This window comes from Diorhabda carinulata, chromosome 9 (genome assembly GCF_026250575.1).
Source record: "Diorhabda carinulata isolate Delta chromosome 9, icDioCari1.1, whole genome shotgun sequence".
In the NCBI taxonomy this organism is placed as follows: Eukaryota; Metazoa; Arthropoda; class Insecta; order Coleoptera; family Chrysomelidae; genus Diorhabda; species Diorhabda carinulata.
The window spans coordinates 22134009-22161334 of NC_079468.1; the positions used below are offsets into that span (position 1 = coordinate 22134009).

The window sequence follows — 27326 nt, forward strand, 5'->3', positions numbered from 1 at the left end:
TGCATGCTGCAGCTAGCCGGAAAATTAAGAAAAGATTCGACAAAAGCTGTCTTAAGCCACCGGAGAAGATTTTACCTGTAACTCGAATGTTTTATCTTGTGCGTTCTTTGTTCATGTTATTTTCTATTGTCTATTTTGTTAAATCGTTACAAACATTCAATTAAAACTATTACAAGGATTGTCTTGTTAACAGATCAAACGGCTGGTATTGTAACAAAGCAGCGTACTAGGAATTTTTTAAACAGCTGATTGCAGATTTTTATGCTTAAATGCCGTCTATCAATTAGGCTGTTCATGAAAACTAATAGTAGACAGCCATTTAAGAGGAATAAGTTCAATAAACTAGAGATAAAGTAAAGAACCCGTCAGCTGATTACATTTATCCACCGGTCAGTTTCTGAACAACAGTGAACGTACTTCTGATCGTTCTGATAACGATCGGTTTAACACGATAATAATTTCTGAAAAGTGTATTATGCATCGCATTACGGAGGTTGTATGTTGATGGGAAATGAGGAGAACGAAAGAAGTTCAATGGGTTCCAAATCGTTTTTTTTTTGACGGAAATTCTCCATATTAAGTTAATTTTCTTGGTATAAAATGTTTTCATCTACATGCTTAGACTTTGGCTGAAAAAATCTTGTACAATTTTATATATATCCTTGGCGGAACCAAAATGAATCAAAAAGTGCTGTATGATTCGAATTATTTTTTCCAATGCAACGAGATCGATTGTTAGTTAGTCCTTACAAAAAAGAAAAGTTTCGGTTCTCTTTTAATATAACTTAAAACCAAAAAAAAAATGGGAAAACATTTTTGGGAAAATGTATTACTTTAAAAAAGCGATTAGAAAATCCTCAATGGTTGACTTTATTCTTGAAAGAAGTTTTGCAATTTCCCTTCACTTTATCATATTTTGAAAAGACTAAAAGAAAACGAAACATTTCCATCTGTCTTTAAAAAATTATAAAAGAAACTAATTTCAAATCAGACGCGACCTAGAATGAAAAATATTTAGAAGCATAAACGTATCAAAAGGTTTAATAAATTAAAGAAATTCATATATAAATAAATTGTATAAATTAACGATAATGAAAATATTAATAACTTGAACTTTTTTTGCTGTTAGGACTGAATTATTTATCCCAATAAAACAGCGCTTATGCTGATAAAAATTTTTTTATTATGCCATTAAGTGAAAGTAACTGACACCTACATACCTGTTTATACCTGGCAACTCAGAAGTTCGTCCAGGTATATAATTCACATTCTATGTTTTATACTTTGTACAGTATAAAATTTTTTTCGACACTCATAAAATAAGTCTCATTATCAAGTGAAGGTCGATTTAATATCGGATTTTCGTATCTTCTACAACCTTCTCAAATTATACTTCCGAATTGGGCTTTTTAAAATATAATTTTTATCTATTTATATATTCGCAGGCCAATAAAGAAAAAAGTGGTTCATTAAAAATATCTGACGACGGTTTTAGAGTATAAAATGTGTCATGATATTTAATAAATTCCCAACGGTTCAATCGAGGATTTGGCCCTTCAGTTCATCGAGCCGGGACGCTTTTGTTCATTATATATAGATCCCTAGGCGCCAATTAAACTTTAACTAATTTTATCTGGCTCTAGTGCAAATTGCATTGCAGCTTGTTTTGCGCAAAAATGGTCATACCGGCAATTTTCATGGATAGATGTGAGGCTCGCTGAATGTATGAGAATTAATTTCTCTGCTAGATTTGTCTTCCATTCCATGAGTATCTTTTTTTTGCTACACAGAACGGTCAATGAAACCAATATAATAAACAACAAAACATTCGAAAATAAATTGTTCTATTAAGTGAAGAAATACTATAGATTTACACACTGGTATGATAAAATCTTATTTAAGTATTACACAATTTTTTTACGACTTACTATAAATGGTATGACGAACTACAAAAAAAGGTATGAAAGTAAATTGGAACCTCGTTTGATTTAAGTTGAAAATGTACGCAAAATATTGAGTCTGATTGTGGCATGCAAATAATGTTAATAATTTTGGTGTTTATACTTGAATATGTGTCTAAAATATTCACAAAGTATCGAGGAGTCATGGAAATTATTCAGAATACACTTTACTAATCCTACTTTCCCCCATTTCCAACTACACAAGAGAATTAATAGATTTCAATAACACGATTACATCTTAAGATAATTAATTATTTCCACAGAGAGATCAAAATAATTTGTATATAGGTAAATTACATGTACATTAATTTTTAGAAAGACAACTGTTGAAAGATGTGATTTTTTCAAATATTCTCCAAACTGTTCTGAGTGCGAAATTAAATTTATATTATGGAATTTATAAGATATTCAATATAAATACACGTATAGGTACAGAGCGGATGCAAATCCTAAAAAACACCCAAAATAATTCTTCTTCTTATTCATTTTTAAGATCTCATGATCTGTTAGTTTTGCAGGTTCCTCTGTATCAGTTCCTGGGAGGTGGACTGCCAGCTGTCTCCATCCATCTCTTAGGTGATCGTCCGGAGTCTCTTTTCCCTATCGATTTCCCTTCAAGTACGATGCGTGGTAGTCTACTTTCTTCCATTTTTGGGCATATCAGTATCTTTTTCTTTGTTCCCCCTATCTAATGATGTCTTGCACCTCACATTGTTTTGCCCACTATAGTCCTGAGCGTTTCCATTTTGTTGCATTATTTTCGTTTTGTCGGTTTCTTCGCTGGTTTCTATTCCGTATGTCATGATTGGCCGGATACAAGTCTTTTAGATCCTAACCTTTCCTTTCCTTTCGAATTTATTCGTTTGCCCATATTGTCTGCCTTAAGCAGCCCCATATGGCAGTCGCTTTTTTGATCTGGCTTTTTCCCAAATAATTCGATCCAGTTTAATCCTGAATTACCTAGTAAAAATTGAAACTAACTCTTCATTGGGTAATGACATAAGATATTGAGCTGGATAGTTTTGTTTTTTTCTTTAATCTTTTTATTTTTTCAATTTCTAAGACGCCTGTAAGAATATATGAATATAAAAAAACCAAAATCGATAAAAAACACATAATATTTCCGTCTTTTCATTATTTTCATTTTCTCCCTTTCCATAGAAAATTATTTCAAGATAACTCGAGTAATATGATCGATTTTTGATTCTCCCTCGGTCATTAGTAGAGCGAGTTGGGGCGGCATCGAAGAAAATTAGATTTCCCGTCGTACAAAGGCCAGAAAACTTCTAACATTCTGCGGTCAATCTGCGTGAATAAAATTAAATGAGTGAAGCGTCGAAATGGAGTCTAGATGTGCGTTACGCAATAAAGCGTACGGAAAAGTGGAAAAGGTCGACTATATGAGGGGTCAAGATGGCTTCTAGGTCATCCCGGAATGTCGTGCAGGTGGAATAGAGGGTAACATACACAGAGATTATCAACATTCCATGCCAGAAATATCCTCCTGTTATGGCATTGTCACATATCTACCCCTATATATGCGCAGCAACGATGCTTCCTGTCACAGAATTAACTGCTGTACATTTCCCAAAATAGATGTTCAAATTGCAGCCTATATAGAGCGATTAGAAATGGGTAATAAAGAAGATTACGATCTGGTCGTGAATATTTCGCTCTAATATCTTGTTTGATTTTAATTAGTAACACTTCAGAGAATTTGTAATCGATTTGTGTAATAATTTGTAATCATATAACGATATTTGAATTTCTCACGATTATTTTTTCGTATTAAATCTTTCTACTATAGTTTGACATCCCTTCTCAAAAGGGATCAATTTATTAGTGGATCAAAAAATTTATATCGGTATCAAATAAATCGGATCGTCGACATCTGCTTGAAACGTTTGCTGCCATTTGGTATCAAAACTAAAACTCAAAACTACAATTTGATACATCTACAACGAACATCAAGTTTCCGGATTGAAAAACTGATTGTATATTATACAGTTCAATTTTTTCCTCCTGTTAATTATCCACAATAACGTGAAAGCTCCTGGTACTGATGTAAGATAAATTTGTTTTGATAGTTTAGCGTTTTCGATGTCGTTGAATCCATTTATCGAACTCCTAGTGTTCCCGGTTAAACGAATAACTGAAATTGGTTGGCTTTCGCTTCAGTTATTTGAACTGGATTCATAAATAGAAGACAAAAAAGTCGAATAAAATTGTTGTTTAAGTTTTCATTCATTCAATTTTAATTGGAAACTGTCTCCTTGATGTTATTAAGCAAACCGAGGAACGGCTTCATTTTTTTGTTACGTTAGGTTCCAGTTCAAAAAACCAAACCGGAAATGAACGATTTCATATAAATGGTAATTCCGGAAGTATTGATTTTGAGCACCTGGAACTTCGTTAATTCCAAATTAGTAAATTTTTATTATGATGCAGATACGGTATATTCATATTTTCTTTTTAGAACGTCTCGGAGGTGCTATATTGATATATATGGTAGAGTTGTTTGGTAGCCTTTCTACGATCCGCATGATGATTTTATTTGAATAATCCTCACAAATTATCGTACATAAAAATGAGGGTATCCCCTTATGAGTAGCGTAAACTGCATCAAGTTATTTGAATAAGGTTTTCCAGATAGAATTCTACAATCATAGACCGCGGAGAAATAGCAATAAGCTTTGCATGTGCCTTAAAAAAATCTAGAACATTTTTCAATCACTCCTAAATAGTTCATTCGTATAGAAAATCAGAACTTTGTTCTCCAGGTCAGCACCCTACTCTATCAAGGCTATCTGGAAATTTTTGGCACACAGACTTTCATCCATCGATTCTTCATTGGCTTGGTGTTGAAAATCGTTGCAGTTGTAGCCAATTCGTCTTCTTTTAGCTTTTTCTTAATGGTTGAAACCGGCTAACTTACATTTCTTATAGTTTATAGTTGATTGATTAGCTCCCTACTGGTACAATTTCTGTTTCTCAATACTTTTTGTCAGATGAAACAGCTATGAATTTTCTCAAACTTCCAACAATTCGATGGGTTCGTTCTTCAATGATTCACAGTACTAAATTAACAAAAATAAGGACTTGATTTAAGTCAATTTCTAACAGTGAACACTATTATTTGGTCTATTCTTTTTCAAACTAGAAAAATTGAGTTAATTAACAGTTTATATGAGAGCAATTTGACACAAGCGGGATTTTTTATCTCCTATTAACTGTAGACACTTGGTATCTACTTTTCTCATTGTTTTGACTGTATTTTAGAGCGAGCGAGCTTTTGATTAAGATTAAGCAGTTTCGTCACCCATTTTGCAAGTAGTTTTTTCATTTTTTGAAGATTGTACTTTGATCTGTATTCATATAGCCACTTTTGACAGCAGAGACCTTTTAGAATTGATTCAATGGGTTGGATAATATATACCTATAGATAAGCTGTTTATAGTTTTTTCAAAGGTATTTCCATTATTTACATAATTTGTACTCGACGACCATAAATATCAAGATCTGAAGGAATCGTTTACGGTTTATCACATTACAGGAATGGAAACAATTTACGACATCAGTCGGCCTGTTGAAACAGATATTTTGCTTGAAAGAAACTTGGGATTAGGCAGAAAAGCAAAACATGCCAAAAAAAAAAGAGAGAAGCTTTGGTTAAAGCGGTTCACGGAAAAGTGGGAGTCAGTTTGCGAAAATAGGGCTTCAAATTCAAAATCGGTGAGAAATTTTGAAACAACGGACTGTTATTCAAAAATCCCAAATATTCTGAGAAGCAACAAATAGAACAAACATCAAAACTTGGAAGTCTCGGTGACAACGAGATTTCTTCCACTAAAAGTGGCTACTACGAGTCATATTTTACTTTTGGCAAATGATAAGACTTATTATTGTCAGAAAGGCAGTGTATTTCGAAAGTGCTGTTTTGGTTATGGTCGTTTTTCAGCACACATTTGTCCTTCTAGAAATTCTGTAACAGCCAAAATATATAAAAAAGAGTGTTAGATTTGAATTGATGCGGTTCATAGAGCAAAAGCATGCTGAAGGGAATTTTGTGTTTTGCCAGATATGACAACGGCTCATTATGCAAAGGACGTTGAGGGAGATGAGGCCAATTGAACGTTTTTGGCGAAATTTGAAACGAAACGTATATTCTGAACGTTCGAAAGCAACTACAGATGAAGAATTAAAAAAGAAAAAAACATTTGAAAAGAACAATTATAAAAGCGAAACTATTGGTTACTGATTAATACTGATAACAATTGAAACAAACAGTTTGTAAGAATTTTTTGTCCCCTCATCCATAATTCAAGTGTGGTCAAACTCTGAAAAGTCATTTTCTTGTATGATTTGAATTTAGAAACTGCAACACTTTGGGCATTAGTAGTCATATCCTGTCTCTAGCTTGGCTCTTTATTTAAGAGAAAATATAGTCGGAAAGTACTTTCGGCATTACATTTAAGAAGAAAATTAGAAGGCTCTCGAAACCGCGTTGCGGGAGCTTTACCAAAATGGCGTCACGTACACCGTCCAGATTGTCGTCTGAGACTTAATGGTTCTTATATTGCACATTAGAAGCAAGCTCCTACCATAAATGTACTAATACCTAATACCGTTAAGAATAAAAATGACCAGGGAGCTTCAAGCTGTGAGCCGAAGTGGCCAATTAAAAGCAGTAGGAGAACAAATGTTTAATGGACAACCGAGGAACACTATATTCCATTAAAATTAAGTCGGAAAGTAGCTCGGTTCAGAAAATATGATAGAATGAGAGAACTTGATAAAAATCCGATTAATATCACTATACTGTTGAGATTGTTAACTGTATAATTAATGTTAATGAACATATTTCATACCGTTATTACATAAATTGTAGCCAAGAATTCGTACAACACTTATTTGTGTTGCTGTTGCTCCTATATGATCGAAAACTGACTACGAAAAACAAGAATGTCAAAGAAGTATTTGGAGACGGAAAGAACATAGATAATACGAAAATTTAATTTGGAAAAAGTAAATAAAAAAGAAGTTGATTCAACTCAAAAGTCAAAAATAATTCTCAACGAAGTTGAGGAATGAAACAAAAAATAATTTATATAGAAAATCCCACGCTTTCATCGTAGTGAAATTAATATTCTTTCTTTATATATTTGTTCAGGAGATTCTAGTTAATATCTGATTTTATAGTTTTTTTGTTGATTGTCTTTCAAACTTTGACAAATTTAGATTTCATTTGATCTGAAAATATCAGAACACATCAAAAATTGAACACGCAGCTCAAGTAAAAGGCAATCCCAAATGAGTTTGGATTTTATGATGAGCTAATGGCTGCTTGATTGTCGGACAGGATGATGATCTCTTATTTGCGATAGTTTCTGCTTGAAAAATGCAAAAAGTGCGCTGCACAAGCTTTCAGAGTGTTTGGTTTTGGTATTTCTGTTTATTTCTTGTATGATGTTTTGATTCCACTTTTACAACTTCGAATTGAAATAAATCTCTTCTCAGAGCTCGCTGCATCATCCTAAGGCATATCCCAAGTTTGACAATTATTTAGAGACGGTTTTTCTTTGGTGATTCCGTCTTTAAACAAGCGATGTTTTCTCTGCCACGTTTTCCAGTACTACGTAGAGATGTGGGAGCTTTGGAATCACTTCTAGTGCAGCTGTTGGGCAAGATTCCATGCACGTAAACAAAACAGTCTTTGTACCTTTGAGAGATTGTTCTTCGTAATATTCAGACTACTTCTAGTACACCAAACCACTGCCTCATATGTGATGATTGGACTCACAATTGCCATGTACATCCACCTGAGGATCTTTGGGTTACAACTCCAATTCCTCCCTGCAAAGTTTCTGCACACCATCAGAGCTTTTGTGGCTCTGGTGACTATCTCTTTTTGATGTTTGTTCCAGAGAAGTTTATTATCTAGTATGAGCTCTAGATATTTCCCCTCTGTTTTTGAGAAACAAACATACCAAATATGAAACTTCGTTCAGTTTTATTTTATTTTTTGACCAATTGCAAAGCAATAATAAAGATCAACGAAATGTTTTATCACACCAGAAATTTATCGTCCTTTATCTATACACGCTTCTGGCAATTTAATCCTTATTCGTTTGCGAGGTAATTCTAAACCACTTTAATAATTAAGGTGCGTATATACGTGACCCTGTTTACTTTCCCGCTTCATAATTTCATTTACTTAATAAGCTTAAGTGACGAATTATTCGATACTGTTGTGAATTAATGCCTCTTGTTTACGAGCTTCAAAGCTCGAAACTCTCATCTAGCATTTAAGTAGTTTGTAGATGACTTTAACATTCAATTTGTAATTAACAACGTCTACAATTATCAAATACGTATGAATGAGATGATTTAGTTGTAATTTGTGAATCTTCATCAACTGAACAATAAAAACAAAACTTTATTATCAAAACTGGTTGCTTGATGTTATAGTTGTTAGATAGTCGTTGTTATTCCATCCAGTATCGCTAATTTGCAGCGTACTGGATCTATATTCATTGTCATAGACTTTGCTTTGGGGATAGATATCTTCATATTGAATTATTCTATTATTTCGTTGAAACTAAAAAGCAATCGTTATTGAAATGGGGAAATCTGCGTAGTATATTTTTCGGAACTGGCTACTTCCTATCGTGTATCCTCAGTTTTGACTCTGTTATCCTGGACAATGTTTAAAAGCATTGGATTTAGACCCTTGTACGGTTTAGTGAGTTAAGCTCCTTGACTATTGGTATCACTCTTCAGTTGACTCGTTCTTTCTTTAAATTGCATATAAAAACTTTACCCTGTTGAAAGCTTTGGTTAGGTAAACAAAGCATAGGAAAGCCGGCTTATTATACTTTATAGCTTTCTCTATATATGATTATATTTAATCATGGTTTCAATTGGGTTTATTGTAGAAGATAGAATAGCGTGAAAAAATTACTTTCTACAATAAGCTATCGAGATATAGAATCTGTAGTGTTGGAAATGATTTCGACAGGTGAAAAAATCACAATCTGATAAATTTCTAAATCCATTTAACATAACAATGGATTTTGTCGAAAGGTTTTAACGTTGTCGATCAAATTAGTTACTCAGCTGTCACCGTATTCGATTAGTTCACAGCAATAAGTTGATTAGTTCACACACTTTTTTTATCATTACCGATTTGAATTTGGTTTGTTTTAGTATAGTAGAGCGGATTAATTTGTTATATCGTATATATTAATTATGAATCGAATTTCGAACATATGTTGAAAATCTGATGCGATTCAATTATAACAGCAGTATAATAATTCATCCCGAAAGCAAATAATCCCCTATTAAAACTTTGAGTTCGTTCGGCATTATATTTTCGAGGATTAAGGGTAATAGGAATGGTTTTCGAAAATGATCATATTATATGGTAGTTTGATACTGAAAAAAATATTAATCGACTCCTCTTTCAATACCGCTTTATCAATCTCAAAATTAAATATCGGAATGTATATTTTATGTACGTACTACATTGATCCATATTTCATCTATATGAAACATATTTATTTTATAGCTCTTGAATAATTTCTTCCGCGCTATAATATCGTTTCTTTCTGTTAAAATAGACTTTCTGGAAAGCTTTTTTCAGTGAAAATCTAGTTCTTATCATCTCAATCCGTGACAAGAACTTTGTCTACAGCCGGAAATTATTTTCTTAAAAAGGATTTTCTATCTGAAATTTTGGTTTTCCAGGAGATTTACGTGCTGTTTGAATTCCTCTTCTTTAATAATTCTGCGATTTACACTTTTACATAAATGTATGTCTGTAAATGATAAAAAACAATTGAATATTAATGTTTATTTATCGACTGCTCAAAGATCGATTTTTAGCCCTTTCAAATTTTTCAAAACCACACTAGAATTCATAAGAAATAGCGCCCTGTACCTTTCAACTAAACTAAACTATTAAGAATACACAACGTGGACCCCTTTACTATATGGAAAAACCTAAAATCGTATTTTCGTTGAAATTTGTTGAAAAGAGTTTTTTGGGATCAAAATAAAACAAATTTTTTATTAAAATCCGCACTTTTTCTGTTGTTCTGTACAGTATGTGGTCATAAAAGCCCGAAAATTTGTATTAGCTTAGGTCAGGTCGAATTTCAGGAAATATTTAGATCATTCTGTAGTTTTAGATTAGGTTTTATTACTCTCTCATACCATAATAGTATCGTTTTCTTAAAACAAATACAAACTGATAGAAATTTTTTAGTCATTTTTTGGAAATCTACAGATATAATGTTATGGTGCATAAATTTTAGATGTCTACGACTTAAAATGAGGGAGTTATCAACTTAAAAGACTCAACGACATTCCCTAGCGTAAACTCTAGCGGAATGTTTTAGAGAATTTAGGAAAATGATCGTGGGCCCATATATTTTCGATCAGAGACATAATATTCCTTATGGGGAAACGTTGATGATGGCTTCATTAACTATGATAACTGTCATTTACTTGTTGTAAATCAAATCCTCGGTATGACTGTCGACTCTCGATTCAGCTGGAATCGCCAATTTCATTTATTAAACAAAATCTATCTGAACGGATTCAGAATAGAGATATAAAATTGGTATTAGAAGTAATTATTGACAAATATTTTGTTGCAATATAGGAAAGGGCAAAAGTCGATTCTTTGTTGTTGTTGTGTCAACCCATACTTTTTCCAACACTCATGTCTTAATGCCTGAGTCGTAGAAGTCTGCCACCGCGGTGTAAAATTAGTTTATTCCTTCTTTGTCCCTCCCAAGTGTTTCTTTACTTCAGGGTACAGATGGTAATCACTGGAGGCCAAGTCTGAGCTGCAAGAGGGGTGCGAGATAGTATTCTATCCAAATTTATAGACCCGTCTTTGAATTCTGGGCATCTGGGCGTCGGAATGAAATGAAAGCTTCATCTTTCAAAGTTACCAAGACAAAAATTAACGTTGTAGATAATTCGTCGGGCCGGAAACAGGCAGAAAGGGAGCCAAGCTGCGTAACAGCGATCCTAGCGGCCACAACTCCTTTGGAATATTATTTTATGAACAACCCTCGTAGGTCCTTTAGCAAATAATTTCGAATACTTGTACATTTTTTATTATTAAATCGCCAAAAGCTCCGTAGTTGTATGTACGTGGGAGAGATGAATAGATAAACCTTTTAATAATGTGGATCTACGAGAGTATGATGAGAGTTGGGAAAACAGATCACGTTGTAGACGTAGAAAGAAATGAAAATGTCGTTGACTCTTTTTTTGTTTAGATCTATTACTTTCTGCAAAGTTGAGTAAAAGATCGATTCAGTACAGGAAAAATCTAAAGTCTCCGTTAGATAATGATATTACCGTCTCTTAAATCACATACATAATTTCTTTGGTATGTTCTACAACATAATCCATTAGAGATCTTTTCTCGTCTTTATTTTTGTCGGATACTTCTGTACAAAGTGAGAAAATAAAAGCAACAGCTTCCATAAATTCGATATCGAAAGTAAATAAATGCAGTATTCATTGTGTAGATACATTTTTGTATCGATGCTTTTACGGATATTCAAATTGGGAGACTATCGATGAAATTTATCAGAAAATGGAAGCAGTGCGTTCATTGTTAAATCGCTCAAGTCATTTAGGAGTTCCATTACATTACGATACACCCGAAGGTTGAATGTGTTGGACTCCATTACCGGATTAAAATAAACACGGAGAACCTGTTTTTGTTTTTGCCATTGTATGCGAATACCAGAATAGAGACTTATTTATATAGTTTGAATTTTCGACTTTTCAGTATATTCAACGATCCGATGTTTATTAATCCAAAAATTCGCTCGGTGTTATGGATAGAACAATATTTCTATTCAGGACGTTAGTTTATATAAGGTAGGGAAACAAATTTCTAATTGCTTTACACCCTTGTCCCCATTGTCCATTTATTCCACTTTGTCTCTAATGATTTCTCATGCGTTACTGTCTTCGATCTTCGTTTCTATGGATTGATTTCTATTCTCCTCAAGTCCTCCTCGACACTTTGATCTAGATCCTCTTCAGGTCTTCCTCGATTTTTTTAACACTTTGACCTTCTTAACCTTCCCCTTCTTAGTCTAATTCCTGGATCCCCCTTTTGTTAATTCCTCTTCATTGTCTTCGATTTCGTCTGCAAATTCTATATTTTCCGTGAATTTTTTTTTAAACAGACTAAGACGTCTTCATGAGCTAATTCACGTAATTCAAGATTTGATAGGTGGAAAAACACCATGACCAAACACCATACGTTTGTCAAGGACTAATTAATACAACACAAATTCAATTCAAAACAAATAATTGATTCATTTAATCAAGTTGACTTTTATCAGCTATTAAATAACAATCTAATATCGTTATTGAAGTTAATAGATAAACTTTGGAAAGGCAGGGTTTGATTGGCTGGTAAACTTGTATTCATGACTCAGTATATTGTATGAAACTGTTCATAATTTCCGGTCTGGCCAAACTTCGAGTCTGTAGGTTACTGTTGTAATCCGGACATTGTTATGTACATTGGCGTACTAGAATTATTACGTTATTTTTGTTGGGATATGCTTTGATTCAACTTTACGTAAATTACTTTTTTTGAAACAGGCCTTGTAGTTCATTCTCCCGTTTTGGTTTGCCATTTGTACCTCAACTTTCTTTGATTATCAGCGTAGCACAATGTCTAGTGTCTCTGTCTCGCGAAGTCTGGGCGAACTTTGTTAACTTTTTTCTAAAAACTACGTGGCGAAAAAATATTCAATCCGTGGTCAATCCATTAGCGGTAGCCAAAGAAGTATTAGATGATTTGGTGATAGCCAGGGTGCTTCATGTCGGGGTCTTACTGAAAAAATCTTGTTTCGCCCGTAGTAACGCTTCCTGCAACTCCTAAACAGCCTCCATTCGATGATGTTTTTGCTTTTCTTGTATAGAGCAACATCATTGCGTGACGGAACGGTTAACGGAGGATTTTGAATTAGGGCACATACCCGCTGAAGTTTTCGTGTCAGTGCGCGTTTCGACTGGTTTCCTTCTACTTTCCACAGTTTCACGGCACTTATTTAACATTTTATGCCAACAAAATACTTGTAAACTGCTCACAGTATCGTAACACTAAATACTCTTTAATACTTCACCGCAAGTTTGCCTTATTTTCTATATTTGATGGCCCCTGAAAGGGAACTAATAATCACAAGTAACTGGAAAAACTATGTATAGATAGAACAGGATTACCACATGATATGGTGGGAGTTTTATTGTTCCAGGTTAACTAGAAGTGAAACAGAAAAATTCTTTGACGTTGACCTCGACCTCAAAATCAGATTCACAAAATGATCCGGTCTATTTTACTGTTTGGAAGGCTGGACACTGGAAGTTAACACCATGAACATATTGGAAGCATTTGAGGTGTGGATCTACCGAAGAATTTTAAGGATTAAATGGACGGCAAAAAAAAAACAACGATGAAATTTTGAGGAGAATAGGAAATGAACGTTAATAAATGGGACATGTGATACGGATCAACTTTTGATAGAAAAAAGGATATAGGAAATGAGGGGATTGGGTAGAAAGATGATGTCGTGGCTTCACATTATTAAATTTTAGACTGGAATCGGAACGACAGGAGAATTAATTCATACGACCAGAGACGGGATAAAATGGTCAGAAGTGATCGCAAACATCGATTAATGGATAGGAGAAGAAGAAGATAACGGAAATGTTAAAATGAAATATAAATAAAAAAGTAATTAATGTACGAGCATAAAAAAATCTTTATAACTGTTTCTTGTTGTTATAAACAGTCATCTACTAATATTAGAAATATGGATTATTATATATATAATATCGATAAAGTCCTTGTTGTCAATATTACACTGTTTTTTACTATTTACTTCATCACTTCACAAAAAATTACTATTAGTAAGTGTATCATTCTGTCTCAGATTTGTTAAATTTTTATTTTTATCGGTTCCAGTGTTATTTTTATTAGTTTCATAATGTCTTTTGGTATCATATGGCAGCTTATTCCAAAACTATGAATAACGAATGTAATTCCATTTTATATTCATAATACGTTGTTGAAAATTGTTTATAACTGGTAGATTAAAAAAAATGTGTACTTGATTTTTCGGGATTTCAAATGAAGTGCTTTCCATAAATTGATGCATTTTCGTCAAATATTTCTGATACTGCTTTCGTAATTATAGCAAAAAAAAATATTTTTACCATGAATAGTTACATTCTGGAAAAAGTTAAATTAATAGATATTTTCACTTAATAATATAATTCTCATGAATATTTTGTATAACGAAATTTATTTCAGCACGTCAGGCCTTAAAGGGCCACGGATAGATTTTTACAAATGTAATTTTCAAAATATATTTCAAGTATATACGAACTCTTCAAGTTTTCTTTTATTCTCTACTCTCTTGACTTCACCTTTCCACCCCCAGTATTCTTCGGAGCAATCCTCATTCTCACATTTATATTTTTTGAGCAATCTTCGGGATTAGAATCCATGATACAGTAGGTCTAATTATCGTTTTCTAAAATCATATCCTTGTTGCTTTGGTTATTGCCGATTTTTTAGTTATTTCGTCAAATTCTTTTCTGGTTTTTCTTCTAAATCTCTCTTTGCTATTGCATCTTCATATACTTAGTCTGTCCGCTATTTGAATTCAGCCCGAATCTCTTTGATTTCTTTTCTAGTCTTCTGTTTACACTGCCTAATACACCTCGGGATTTGTTTAGCAATGCAATATCGTCTGCTTGTGCTAAAATTTGTATTCACTATTAATCCACCTTTTATTTAAATGATCCTCTATTTTTCATTCTCAACTTATCAGAATAACCTCAAAAAGATCTTACGCTTCATATAATTTTTGATTATGAAACGTTTTTAAATGATGAAGAAATCTGTTAAATTGGCTGCTCGGATGACTTGAACACAGAAAAGTAGTGTTTGAATTGAAATAAACTAAGTAACTTCAGTCATTATCAATTTGGCATCAAAAATAAAAACATTAACGATACCGCACCTGCCCATATAAATTCTAATTATTTCGTCGTGTAGATAGTTGACACGCGATTTATTTTTAGTTCTGTTCATAACATGGACTCTATATATTTTCATATTATCCACGCAATCTGTTTCACACTGAATGAAAAAAATTTAGTGAAGTACAAGTTCCTGAAAAATGATTGGATAATTTTAAACACAACCGTGTATTTCACAAAATACGATTAATCTCATATTTAGAGATTCGAACTAAAAATTATCAATAGTGTGTAGCAGATTGGGAATGTATAAAGTGTGTTTATAAAGTTCTTTATTGTTGTGGGATTGTGGCAATTTTATATTCATCATCGGGGACTGAAATTATTGACATAAATGAATACAAATAGAAATTTTCGACTTATTCGAGTCTTTATCAAAATATCAAGACGATTTATCAACAGAAATACTTAAAAAGAAGGTCTAAGAAGTACAAAATTGAAGAAATTTCTCATCGTTCATTAACTGCTTTTATTCTTCTCCACAAGTTGTTATTCTGGATTTCTGCACTCCATTTCGGCTCTAACTTTCTTACACCTTCTAAAGCCGCTTCCAATTTTTGATATGATTTTTTATTATTTTTTTACCTCATTCGTTTTCTTCAGTAGCCTGTTGTTCAAATCTATTTTCCTGCAACCTTTGGGTATACCTTAACCATTTCACTCTTTTATGAATCTTTTTACTGATGACTGTTTTAGATTCTTCAGTTCTTAATTAGCTATTCTTCTCCAAATCGTTCCATTTGTTTTTTCCTCGATAGATTTTCCGTAATACCCCATTTTCCCATATAATTAGTTTTGATTTCGCTTTTATTGAAACCCGTCTTTCATTACCGTTGGTGTAAACAAACTCAGACCATTTAAACGAACCAAGAACAAGAATAAGAAGAAGAATAAGAAAAAGAAGAAGATGATGAAGAAGAAGAAGAAGAAATAAATCAAATAGTTGCTGCATTTCTATTATATTGATTTTATTAGGAAGATGTTGCTGTTTGATTATGAACTGTTACAAGACAAATAGATTATAAGAAGGGTTGCAGCCAGAATTTATCGCCTTAAAACTGTTTTTACTAGAAAAATATAAAAAATAATGTGTTGGAAATCTAAGAAAAATCGAAATATTAGCAAGGTTTGTTACTTTATGAACAAATCGTATAAATGAGTTTATCAGAAACGAGGTCGAAAATACATCACAAAATTTTCGAGAGAGTGTAATCTTGAATGATGTTCGTTATTTGAAGGGAAACTGAATGAAAGCAAAACGCGAAAATGATATCTTATAAGCTATAAAGTGACAAATGAGCAGGGGATGATACACCACTGGTTAAATCACCAATTTCTGACTTTATCAATTCATAATAGGGTCGTGAACTGAATGGCATCATTCTTGGAAAGCAAAGCTAGCTGAATCGGCGATATTGCATCGATTTTGAATGTATATTTACATTTTGGCATATGGTGGATATCGAGCTTACCCCACTAATAAATTATTTCCACGTTAGTATCGATCTTGACGACACAAACTCACTGAAACACGATTAAATCATCGTAGAATAATAATTCATGTTAAATTGTTTTGTTTATCGCGATAATGAGAATTCTTGCATGTTCAGTACTATTTGAATAAAGAGATAGACTGTATATTCGTAAAAAATCACAAATTACTCCAGGGATGATGAATTTAATGCTCTTTCTCAGATCTTTCTTAAAATTATCTCTTCATCACAACCATCGGTCTGATATCAGGTTATTCCGGCGATAGTTTGAGATTCTCTTGTGTGTCGTTTTAGCTCTACTGCCTTCGTGATGTTTAAGACCAAAAAAGTAGGCTTCAGCATTAATAGTAGGTAAAACTTGTTTAAAGTTAGTTGAAAAGCAAATGAAGAAACAAAAAAGATGCCTAGGAGACCAGTGATTCAATTCATAACTGAAGAAAATGTTGCCAATTACACAATTTGTTCAATTCATACTAAGCTATATTCCTCCTATATTGCTGAAAACAGGACACCGTTTCAACAATAAGGATTTTTTTTCGATTGAAGTCATTCACGAACAGAATTCGATTCGATTACTTCCCTCTCGACCAAGGATAGAATATGATTGCTTTCGTTAAGAAAATAAATTTTCTTTATCTTATTTTAAATTCCCCATTAGATATAATTAATCTCATTTTTAATCCTCTTCAGCTATAAAACTAAGCTCTCTTTCAGTCGTTTTGAATCAAGAAAGATATTCTGGAAGATATTTTTAATCCGAAAACGGGAAGTAGCGGTTAACTTCTTAATTTCTTTCGCTTCAACGTTCGACTTAATAACTTGAGTTAGCGGACGGAAGCAAAAAAAATATTAGCGTCTTCTGAATGACTGGGAAAACTTTTGAAGAACGTTCTTCTGACAACTCGACTTTACTTTTCAACTCGCATTAAAAAATACGTTGCTTGTTGCTTCTGCCACCTAAATCAAACCGAAAGTGAAAAGAAATTGGGTTAGTTATGGGAGTGTTAACTTAAACAAAATTAAAAATGAAAAAAATAATCTTTTCGGTAATCCCGGTTAGCACAACTAACTATTCCGAGTTAAAATATTGATGATTCGATTTTATATTAAACGAAACTTGAGAAAGTTGAATTATAATTAAATCGTTAACATAATTAAGCGATACAATTTTCCATTGCGTTTTAACAAAAAGCTAAAGTACAACTAGAACGAATTCAAGGTTTTAATCTAGTGACTAGATTCTTGTCAGGATTGCTGTCTTAATTATTAAATATTTTCCTAAATTCTGAAATACAATCATTATTTAAATTAGGTTGTCTAAATCTCTTGTCTGCTAAAAAAATTTGGATACAAGAGATAGAAAAACTGACAGAAGAAATTAGCACAGAAAAATTCAAAGCAATGCTTGCAAATATTGAATAAAACTGAGCACATACAGTACAATAATGGACGTACTCAAAACGTGTTGTAATACAAGTGCTGTTTGAGTTGATTATAGATACTTGAAACATTCATCTTGGTCAAAAAATTTTCGTGCTTAGATTTTCTATCACTTCCGACGTGGTTTAAACCAAAAGCATTGCGTCGATCAACTCGCTTCGACATTTTGGTGATGGAGCACCAACTAGACCCACCGCTACAGAATGAATATCTCGAATATCGTTGGAAATCTGCTGCTGTGCCAGAAAACATCGAAAGATTGAGGCGTACTTAGTTCTACTGGTTCAATATTGCATGAATATTTGGCTGTTATTTATTTGGATACCACATAATTTGACAATCGCTTGCCTTACAGCATCAGATTAAATGAAAAACTATTGATGTGGACAGAAGACAGCGTTGTCAACAGATGGTCTAATGGTGGATAACCTGGAAGGTAAAGGAAAGTGACAGCAACAACCCTCCGCTCTACTGATAATGGTGGAACTTCCCATCTAATTCGCTACACGAAAGAAAATATCGGGTGGGATAGTAACTAATCACTTAGTCATGTGCTTCAAAAGTGTCCTGTGGCATATTGACAAAGGTTAATTCGGTACGTCCAGCTCGTTGAGCATACGAGAAAGATTGCGAAGAAGAAAGTACGTGTAGTAGAATTTGAACTCTACATACGTTGCATCGATGGCGTATTAAGGAGAATTGATCTCTAGATTAGCTGTAGAGTCGTGCGACATTGCAGCTCTTTACCTCTATTCGCTCTGTATAAGAGCGAACCATTCTGTGTGTAATGATATCCCGATACCCTGGGAAACACATCGTCGTGGCTCCTTTACGCAAGGCCCCAAATTGGGACACGTTTAGCACGTGTGAGATAGCGTGACACGAGTAACACGGGTTTGGATTTTAATGGCAGTTCACGAATAGCCGACATCAAAAAGTGTCTGACATTTGTAGATGCTGAGGAGAAAATGTTTTTTCTGGTACTACTATTTTTTTGGTTTTAACAATTATCGACGATATTTTTTCAAACTTTATTGAGTAATTATTATTTGAAATTAAATTGAAAACATTGTTGATACAGAAGAATAATATGAGAATCGATTTGTGTCATTCGCATACGCCTATGTAGAAAAAAATTACAAAAGCAATCAGTGAAACAGAGGATATTCATCATGTTAGTTGAGTGTCCGGGTATAATGATCACAATACATTTCATGTTACGTCGAACGAGGCATGGTGACCCTTTCAATTTGTCCTAAAATAATTAACTGCATAATCCCTTTAAACGTGCTGGAATATTACTGTTTATTTTGCAATTCTATAAACTCCGAACTGAATTGAAATACCCTCAGTTTCGCGATAGAGCTACGACGTGAACTAATATTTGATGTAATGAAATAAAAGGTTTATTTGGTAATAATAAATTTCGCAAATCAATTTGCAAATAGGATTCGACGTATTATCGTTTTCTTTAATAACATTTTCGGTAATAGAAAAATTCGGAAACAGTCGAAGAGAAAATTGCGAGAAACCGGTTTAGACAAAGCGCTCTAGAAGGATAACGTTCTAAGTGATTTGTGGTAGCTTAAAAGATTTTTCCGAAGGTACAACACGGAGATTATTCAAAAAGAATCAATGCCGTTACAAAAAGCTGAAAGCTCCGAGAGATTGATATCGCCGTGATGTGAATGGTTTCAGTAGATAGGTGCAGATTTTTCACACTACCTATATCCCTGTTTTTATAGAATGCCAATCCACGGATCGTAGGTCGATGTATCACACAAAAAATGATGATCCTACTCATGGAAAGACCTAAATAAATTCCGATTCGGCCATGCTTACGAAAATTCCACTGTCGGAATGGATTGAAAACCAAAGGGAAAGCAATTTTCGATAAAGCCTAAGTTATTGGTATTATCGCACAACACGCGGAAGGACACTTTCGACTCTTTTATTTTGTTGCAAAAGGTTATTACGCTTTAACTGATTGACGTTGTGTATGTTTCGATATAACCCTTTCGTTTCTCGGGCGTCCATCAATTTTTCCAATTTCTTTCAAGTGTTTATTGAAAATATAAACCCTTCGGAATAAGATTTTTCACGCTACAACTATTAAATAATACACGTACAAGCTTAGTAAGGAAAAAATTCCACATGAAAAATATTTTTTAGTTATATCAAGTTTTGTGACTCCAATTTGGAATTAATGTGCTTATTCTGTACAAAAATTTTATCTTTAACAGCGCTGTTAACTTTCATGATGGACAGATGTTATGAAAATGTTGAAAACGACTACCAAAACAGTCAAAGTTAGGAGCGTTTTGCCACTATTATCCAATAGTTGTATCTGAAATTTTGGAAAAATAAATAAAAATTAGTAATATCATCCCGTTTTTGGCATATGGTTTACAAGAGGCAGACTACAGTACAGTACCATGATATTTTGGAATTTGACAGAGCTATTAATTATATAAACAATTGTGATTGTGAAATGAATTCATCCACATTGAAGTTCGGATGTTCAAACTGATGTTATGGAATTTCGAAATCCAATTTATTTTTTCCAACATTTAACTCCATGTCTTTATAAACAGTTTCGGCTAATTTTTCAATTGAAGCAGCAATATCTCCAATATATTATTTGCTATGTTACTTAAAGGAAGTAGTCATCTAGGTTTTTGGAGTTTACTCCTTAAGAATCGATTTGCATATATAAGGGGCCCGGTATGAGAAAAATGTGAGGAGTAAAAACTATCGATGAATGACCTCGTTACTGGTTGTTTGATAATAATAATTATATAATTTATCAACATTCCTAATGATATATTTATGCACATCTGAAATTGACTATTGTAAAAAGTTTAATGTAAAATATTTCGTCGATTAGTTATAATAAATGTATATGAAATGAATAAATTGAATAAATATATATTTATATATGTATATTATTTTCATTAATTAACAAATTTACCCTTTTATACAGTATCAATCTTTTTTAAGTCAAATAAACTCTTTTTGCGTCTGGTTAGACTATCGAACTTAAGGAGTAAACTCCAGTCGTGCGTCGGAGCTGACACACACAATTTTTTTTCAAATATTCTTTTAAATTTATATCTTTGTTCTCAACATTACCGTTTTCTATATTGTCAATGTGAATCGATTAGCAACCTTTTCCTTTACATTCAATAATATAATCTGCCGACTCTGCTTGGTCCACTACACACATCCCACCAGAATTTATTGTTAGCGTATCTTCTACAAAACCTTCGAATCCATTGTCTGCAACTGTTAGTCGAAGAGGTAAACCTCTATCTTCTAATGTTATTAATTTCTTCACTTGTTGCTTTTCGGCTTATTTCAATTTTTCCATATTAAGATCGAGTAGAGTTCTTGCAATTCTCAACCTCTGAGAAATATTTATAATTATCTTCTGTTATTGTAGCTTTTATTGTCATAAATATCATATTTTCATATATATATATATAAGTAATCCCATAATTGGTCTCCCGATGAAAACAATGCGCGAAGCGACTTTAACAATTTCACCTGTGTTTATGATTTGGTGGCGCCATCCATCAACGGAAGTCTTCCAGGCGTGAGTTAAATAAGTTTTCTCGAAGTCTCGAGATGTTTTGGGTCGTTAGGGCGGCACGAGAAACAGGATTGATGCGGGCTCGTACATCATGTGAGCAGCGCACTTACGAAACTAAGTGTCGCATGATTCTTAATAAATTCGACAGAATTAAATGGGATTTTTTACTAGATTTTTTTTATCAAATTGCGATGTACCGAACGCGATTTTGTTTTTTAGTCATTTTTAAAATACGAGGGTTATTCAGAATGTGAAAAACGTTCATTTTCTATATCTGGAAAGGCGTTTAAACATGGGGTCTTGAAATTCCTTACTCTTAAGCTTTTTTCAATAATCCTGATTAGAATGAATGTATAATTTTATGAATTAATTATTTATAATTCTGTAGAAATTGTTAGCTTCAAGTTTTTAACTGATTCACGGCTTTTTGGTTATAAATTTCCTTCTGGGTCTTCCTAATTTTTCTTTACCTGTCTGGAACTCACTAATATTTCACTATATGTTTTATAATCTTCTTTCTTTTGTTTATAATATTTTTTGTATTGCTGGACAAAACCTCTTTTGAAATAACATCAAGTTTATAAAAATCGGCTTAGCAGTACCGCACTTACAGGTATTATTTCATTTGAATGATTATATAGACCAAAATTTTTTAAATAATTCGACTATCATATATAAAATGACACATAATTGGGTAAATTTTCAAAAATTTTGCTTTTTAAATTATATATATTTACTATATTTACAAATACGCCCTCTAGTCTTCGACATAGGATTCTGAAAATAATTTCTACGTTTTTCCCGAACCTACTTCTGTTATAATTTTCTTTTAGTTGTCCATCTGGTACATTGAATGTTCAGTATTACTTGGTACGAACCGTGTAACTAGCGTCCTCTATTATAGCGTAGTGAAAAACAATTATTATGTAGTTTTCTATCTATTCTAGAGACGCGATCGTCTTTTTTTTTTAAGTATTCGTCGAGGAGTAGTGCGTCGACGATGATTTCCAGAAGTAATTCTTATTTTCCGTAAAGTGCCATTACTTTTATTTCAAGCTGACTCCGACCGCTCTAAAACTTTCTTAATATCATCACACTAAATGTGTGCTCAGTCGAAACTTCCCCAGAGTTAACTCGAGCATCATTTGTCAGTCTGTACAACATAAATCCGATACATGTTCCCGGTATCCCTAGCGGATAACGAATCTCGAATTCGCGAAGATGACAGCCAAAGTTCTCGCTTATAAAGAAAACCCGGAGCCATAAAGACCAAATTCCATCGGCCGATAACTTTTCCGAACCGTTCTACCCTTCGCAAAATAAGAAATGATGTAGAATACGAGACCGGACAAGCGAGCAACGGGATGCCGATGATAGCTTTTGAAAGTTTTGTTAGAGCACATTAGATTGCGCCATTTTGGTTTCGTTGTTATCGAAAGGGTGGTGTATGCATTCGATGAATTCGCTGTTCAGTATATAAAGTGGATGGAAAGGCTAATCCGCACAGCTTTGCTATACAACGGGATAAAAATATAAAGCGGGAGATAACAGAGTGGCTGGATTTTTTACTCGTTCAAAAGAAAATAAAAACACGTTAAAGCAAATATGTAACGAACGAAAATGTCCGGATATGATTATTATGGAAACTACGATAAAAGATTTGTTATTTCAGTGTCATTATCAGTATAAATTTCGAGGTAAAAACCGTTATCATAATCCCTAGGTACGAGGCTTGTTCATAAAATAAACTTCCCAAAACGAATTTTCACTATTAAAAACATATTATTGGTATTAAATAAGACATGGTTGGAGAGCTTAGAATTTCCTCTAGTTTTCGACATAATCGTGATTGAGATCAATATATTTTGCATGTGAAGATAGCTTAATACCTCTTCTTTCAGGTCTGAGTCGGTTGTGAGTTGCATCCCTTCAAAGAATTTCTTTACTTCAAGGGAGAGATTGTTATCACTGGGGATCGCTTTCACACGTTGCCATTTGTTATCATCCGGCAGCATTTTCGGGAACTACTTTGCACGAACCTTAGTGTAACCTAAGCGATCTCTCACAATGTTGTGAATGCTGAACTTGCTGATCTCGCTGAGGTTTCAAACCGTCTCTCTTCGATCTTTTAGTATTGCTTCTTCAACTTTAGCAGTAACTTCATCCGAAAACGATGGCCGTCTAGAACGATATCCGTCTTGGACGTCTGTACGCCCGTTTTTAAATTTGCTGCACCAGCTCCGAACATGTGGCAATATCATACACTTTTCCCCATACCCCTCAGTCAATTGGGAATGAATGTCCACTGAAAGAACGTTTTTTGTTAACAAAGTTTCATGTGTCACGACTAACAAGACAAGAATGAACGTTTTAGACAGCTCGTTGTCATCATCAGTTGTAGATACAGCACTAGTAGATCGACCCTGGTACCGACTGCAGTGTAGTTCGTAATTTGGCTCCGTTTACGGAAATGATTTATGTTTTATTGATGCCAAAGTCCTATTTTTTTGTAATCATATATGTATCCCTCAGCCATAATAGTTGATCTCCATTCACCATGGAGTTTCATTGCAGTTATACCTTCTCCTGCATCTACTGATAAAGTCGCTAACGAGTGGCGAAAACAACGCCCTGTATATGAGGAAAACGATTAAATTATTGTAAAATCTACTACCTTTGTCTTTGCCTAATATTTCTCATGAGGAGCCTCGCTTATAAAATTATTCTAGCGTAAAAGTTTTTGCATTTTTAGTTACAAGTTATTAGTTAGAGAGTGAAGAATAAACTTAGTCGATCCATTATTTATGTTGAGTGTTCTTTATTAGCATGGAGTAGAAATTCCACAGAGACGATGCTTCATAATTAGTGCTAAATTCACTAAAATATGTCAAAATTACACCAACCTGAGAATTTTTCTATACACTCTCATATTTGTTTTTGCATTTTTAGTATGTTACGTACAACTTTATACACCCTATAAAAGTGGCCATCAAAATGTATTGCCATTGAATAAAACATACGAGATGACCTCATATTTCAAATTGGGACACTCTGTATACATTGTGATTATATCGCGATGGGAAATATTGATCGACTTTTCAAAAAAAGAAAATTTGTTTCAACCATTGAATTCATTCCAAGTCACAAGCTCTTTTTTTACAATGTGCAGCAGAACCTACATTGAAACTTGATTCCAGTTCAAATTTAAACTGTTTTGCTTAATTTTCCAATTTTATTAGTATGAATCGAATTTATTGCTCACATTAAACTTTGAAACTTCTAATATCTACAATTTCATGTATTATAAATACTTATGTGTATATTTTTTCGTTGCAGGGTCGATGTAATAGAGAGAAACCTCCATGCAAATATTTTCATCCTCCACAACACCTCAAGGATCAATTGTTAATAAATGGAAGGAATCATTTAGCTCTTAAGAACGCCCTTATGCAACAAATGGGTCTGACTCCCGGTCAAGCCTTAGTTCCTGGTCAAGTTCAAGCAGTAGTAAGTACAAAATTTGTATTAATGTGCTTGTTCTTTTTTACATTTGTATTGTTATTAATCTAATCATTACGAGAAATGAGAAAATTGTGTTGAATAATAACTCATTATACGCGAGGATAATACTTTACTTTATCCACGACTACCAAATATTTCTGTTGAAACTTCTAAATGCACCCATTAACCTCTTTATTATTATATACTTTCCTCGACTTTTCCGGCAATAAATTTAATAAGACACCTTCAACAGATTCTCTAATTTTTGGTAGTGTTAAAGAAAAGTTATTTCCAGTTTCTAAATCCGTTTTTAGTTGATTTTTCAACAGATTTTTCAACACAAAACATCAAAGACACTAAGCATACAAACAATAATTTTGTTAGCTTTGAATCAAACTTATTACGTTTCAAAAGCTACTTAGATTTAGAAATTGTTTCAAATCCGATATGCACATTGTAAATCGTTGATTTGAGCCTCCTAATTGCGGGTCCCAGGTTTGATTCTGGTCTAGGAAAATCCACTTTTCAAATTTTTTTATGTGTACAGAACTGAATTGAGAATAATAAGTGGTTTACGCATTTTGAAAACCATCTTTTTTTGTTCAATACAAAATTATGAATCAACGAAGTATGTGACTGCCGTGATTAATGGGTATTATTAAGGTCGTGGAAAAAATCATCTAAGATTGGACCAAAAAGTTTATAATTCTCTTGTGTTCTCAGATTTTCGTTAAAACTGTCATTTGGGTTGACGATCACCAATTCTTCTAAGGTGTCAAAATTTATTTTTCCATACTATTATCAACTAAAAAAAATTTATATTGTTTCATTTGCTGACGACCTGCTTCAAATATCACTCTAAATTAATATAGGACAATCAATATACTCAAACAAGTCTATTATTTCAAATTTGGTCACGAAATCTTTCAATGTACTAATGGAAATTCTTTTAAGAAAATGTTCTTATCGACCTAATGGATTTTGTTGCTCAATTTTATATACCAGGTCCAAGAAATAAGTGGAAAAGATCAAATATTAAAAAACCATTCTCCAGAAGATTTTTTCTGCAGGAGGGGAAATCTCCATGAAAACCCAGCGACCTTGTCGGGTAGTGTCAGACAATATTGAAACTTCGTCTTGGTATCTGGGTATACAAGATTATCACTAAAAGAGAGAAAATTGGGATGCTCCTAGCCCCAGTTCGGAGTTCAGAAAGGGTGCAAAAATGCAGTCCATGGAAAGAACCTACAGGAAAAAATCACAGGGTGTCAGGTCGCATTGGATTGTTGTCTATTTGCCCACGTAAATCTTCGATCATTTCCAGGTAACTTTGGCCCGCCAACTGACCTTCGAAAAAGTACGGATTCACGAGACCCCAGGCAGGTTTAATCAATGAAGAAGGGAAGATTCTGGTCGTACCATTACAAGCATTTCTGCCGATTGATCGAACCGTTCAGCTTTAAGGTTGAATACCACTCACAAAATTTAATCTGCGATCGAAATTAGTAAAATTAGTAATTCATTCTGAAAACGCGTCTACTCGACGACGAGCACGTGTTATCATAACACAGAGGCAAATTTTTGAAGCATGAACATTTATCTGTACGCTTCATCTTGATATTACATTAACATGTTATTTATTTTCCGTAACAACCAACCAATTTTCTCATTTATCCGTTATGCACGTAAGCACGGTCGTTTGGTAGTTTTTATATTAATAAATGTTATAATTCTAAGCATTTGAGCTGCATGTTCGCCATTTTGCCATTGTCGGCCTTGTTTACAATTTTTTTTTTATAATTTTGGTGTTGGTACTAATTTTGGTTTTGTTATTTGAGGTGGATGCGCCACTAGACTGCCTCCCCTTGACCTTCTTCCCCCAGTTGTCAATGACAATTGAAGAGCAGTATGCACTTATGGTAAAAATAACCCTTGAATCCTTGCTTTGTCGCTTTTTAATATACAGTGTGTTTTACCAATATGTATTTCGACAATTTTATCATTTTGATCTGTAGTTGGCCGCATTACATATCTCCATTGTTTAATATTGGTGAAACTCGCTTAGTATCATAGTCTAACCTCAACTAGAAGTTATTAAAAATAATAGTTAATAATAGTCCGGTCAAATTAGATATCCCAAATAAAAATTTCTCTTGAGCTGAATTTTTGAGGAGACTTTAATTTTTACCGTTAGAAACAATTTTCCAGAAGTCATTTTTTGTGCTTAAAAAAATCATCCAAGGTCTA

General features: G+C 33.4%; 1 protein-coding gene across 10 annotated transcripts in view; it reads left to right on the top strand.

Annotated features, from left to right (window-relative positions):
• Window positions 1-27326, top strand: part of LOC130898343 (protein muscleblind) — a 559833-nt gene that overhangs the window by 474499 nt on the left and 58008 nt on the right. For 5 of the 10 annotated variants that reach the window (XR_009059886.1, XR_009059889.1, XR_009059890.1 and 2 more), the window contains exons 3-4: window positions 24915-25085; window positions 26918-26998. Coding sequence is in view for 5 of the 10 variants with exons in the window: in XM_057807591.1 (XP_057663574.1) it covers window positions 24915-25085; window positions 26918-26998 (252 nt within the window). In the remaining 5 variants the exon portion in view is untranslated. The remainder of the gene's footprint in view (window positions 1-24914; window positions 25086-26917; window positions 26999-27326) is intronic. The other 5 variants (XR_009059888.1, XM_057807588.1, XM_057807590.1 and 2 more) reach the window with 1 other exon arrangement.